Source organism: Chinchilla lanigera, unplaced genomic scaffold, assembly GCF_000276665.1.
Source record: "Chinchilla lanigera isolate Chin_1 unplaced genomic scaffold, ChiLan1.0 scaffold00040, whole genome shotgun sequence".
Lineage (NCBI taxonomy): Eukaryota > Metazoa > Chordata > Mammalia > Rodentia > Chinchillidae > Chinchilla > Chinchilla lanigera.
This window is the reverse complement of record NW_004955441.1, coordinates 5137126-5138896: the sequence shown is the minus strand read 5'-3', so window position 1 is coordinate 5138896 and position 1771 is coordinate 5137126. Positions and strand designations below refer to the sequence as shown.

The window sequence follows — 1771 nt, the reverse complement described above, 5'->3', positions numbered from 1 at the left end:
GCCCTGGGCAGCGGCCGCAGCGCCGCCGCCTCCCGCTCCGCCCAGGTGGGGTCCCGCATGCCGGGGGTCCCCGCGCGAGGGGCAGGACGCAGAAGCAGCCCTCACCTTCTCCTCCGTCCAGGAAGCGGCACCCCGACTCAAGCCCGCGGCCAGCAGGAGCAGCAGGTGGAGGGTGCCCGCGACGCGCAGGTCCCCGCCGCCTGCCATCTCTGCGAGCCGGGCTGTGTGGGCACCGGCTCCCGGGGCGCCAGCGGTCACGAGCCCGGGAGCGCGCGTCCTCGCCTTGCCCCTTCTCCACCCTTGGGTCTGCTGCGCCCGCCTCCCCATCTCCTCCGTGGCCTCCGCCAAGCGGCGCAGGCCGCAGCCGCAGCCGCAGCCTCCTCCCCCAGGCCAAGGCGAGCCGGGGGGCCGGCTGCTCCGAGGGACTCACGCTTGCGATCCAGGAAACAAAGACGGCCACTTCCTTGTCTGGGAGAGGATGGAAGGAAGGGAGGGAGGAACGGAGGAAGGGCGGGAAGGAGGGAAGGAGGAAGACATGGAAGAGCCTTTTATGATTTCCAGTGCCCTAACGGGCAATAGAAAGGTGAGGAAGGAGCTCATCAGACGCTGGGGGCTGAGAAGTGATTTTCCACAGCTCTGCAAGAAGAGCTGGACAGGGAGGCAACCCTGAGTGAATAATCTGCACAGGGCCCTGTCCTATTTTTCAGTTACTAATACCTTTTGAGAGATGAGGAAACTAAGACCCTCTTGAGAAAGCTAGGAACCTTCCAGGAAAAGTCTTTCCTCTATAACAGTGATCTAGGGGAAAATATAATTACCAACCCGCTAGATGTCAGATATGCTGAGTTCGTGTCCCCTGAAAGCAAGGAATAAATTCCAAAGGACAATGGAGGTTAAGAGTAGGAAAAGCTCACTGGGGAATAGGAATAGCTCGGAGAGACCGGAGGGAGCCAGGAATGGGTTGCCATCTTGCCCACTTCTCTGAGATTTTACTCTATAGAGTAAAGTCAAGAGGTAGGTACCAAATCACCCGGTGGGTACGACGTGGGTCAAACTATAATCAACCAATAAGATTACAAGAATAGTCGCTTAGGTAATATTGAGCTAATGGGAAAGCAGGTCAGGTAGCAAGGGTACATGGAAAGAACAAAAATATTTTTAGGAGGGATGGGTCCAGAGGTTCTGGTCACTCACCTGATGTCTTCCTAGACCTTTTTGGCCCTGGTGATATCAATTATAGTATAATCTTCAAGTTATTGCTTAGCCCTTGTAGAGGATGCAGGTCTGGTCATTCCATCTTTATCTTAAGGCCTGGCCTTAGATAGATGTGCCTCCAGCCACAATGTCTTTATTTATTTATTATTTATTTATTTATTTATTTATTTATTTATTTTTGCTGACTTCCTTGACAGGCCAGTCTCTTTCTGATTGTATGCTAATTTCTATATAATTTAACTGCCTATAATAATAGGACATCTTTATCTTTTCTCTCTTTTCTCACAAATATCTGCCTTGCCTGATAAGAGACCAAACATCAAACCCCCAATCTGAGAAGTATGAAGTAATTATCTGAAATAATGAGATCTAGAGTACTACAGTGGCTCTAATGCATGCTTCCAAAATTAGAAGAGCCAAAAAACTTTATTTACAGTCGGTGCACTACTTCCCTGAGTTCTGTACCCTGGAACTCAGCCAAATACAAATTGAAAATATGTGGTGGGGAAAAATTATGCCTGTACTGAACAAGTACAGACTCTTTTATGTCACTATT

At 50.5% G+C, this 1771-nt stretch overlaps 1 protein-coding gene across 2 annotated transcripts in view; it reads right to left on the bottom strand.

Annotated features, from left to right (window-relative positions):
* Qpct (glutaminyl-peptide cyclotransferase) overlaps positions 1–420 on the bottom strand; it is a 29580-nt gene extending 29160 nt beyond the window's left edge. For both annotated transcript variants that reach the window (XM_005390874.2, XM_013517539.1), the window contains exon 1: positions 106–420. In XM_005390874.2, the coding sequence (XP_005390931.1) occupies positions 106–327 (222 nt within the window). In that variant the 5' untranslated portion in view covers positions 328–420. The remainder of the gene's footprint in view (positions 1–105) is intronic.
* Between the last annotated feature and the right edge of the window lie 1351 nt (positions 421–1771).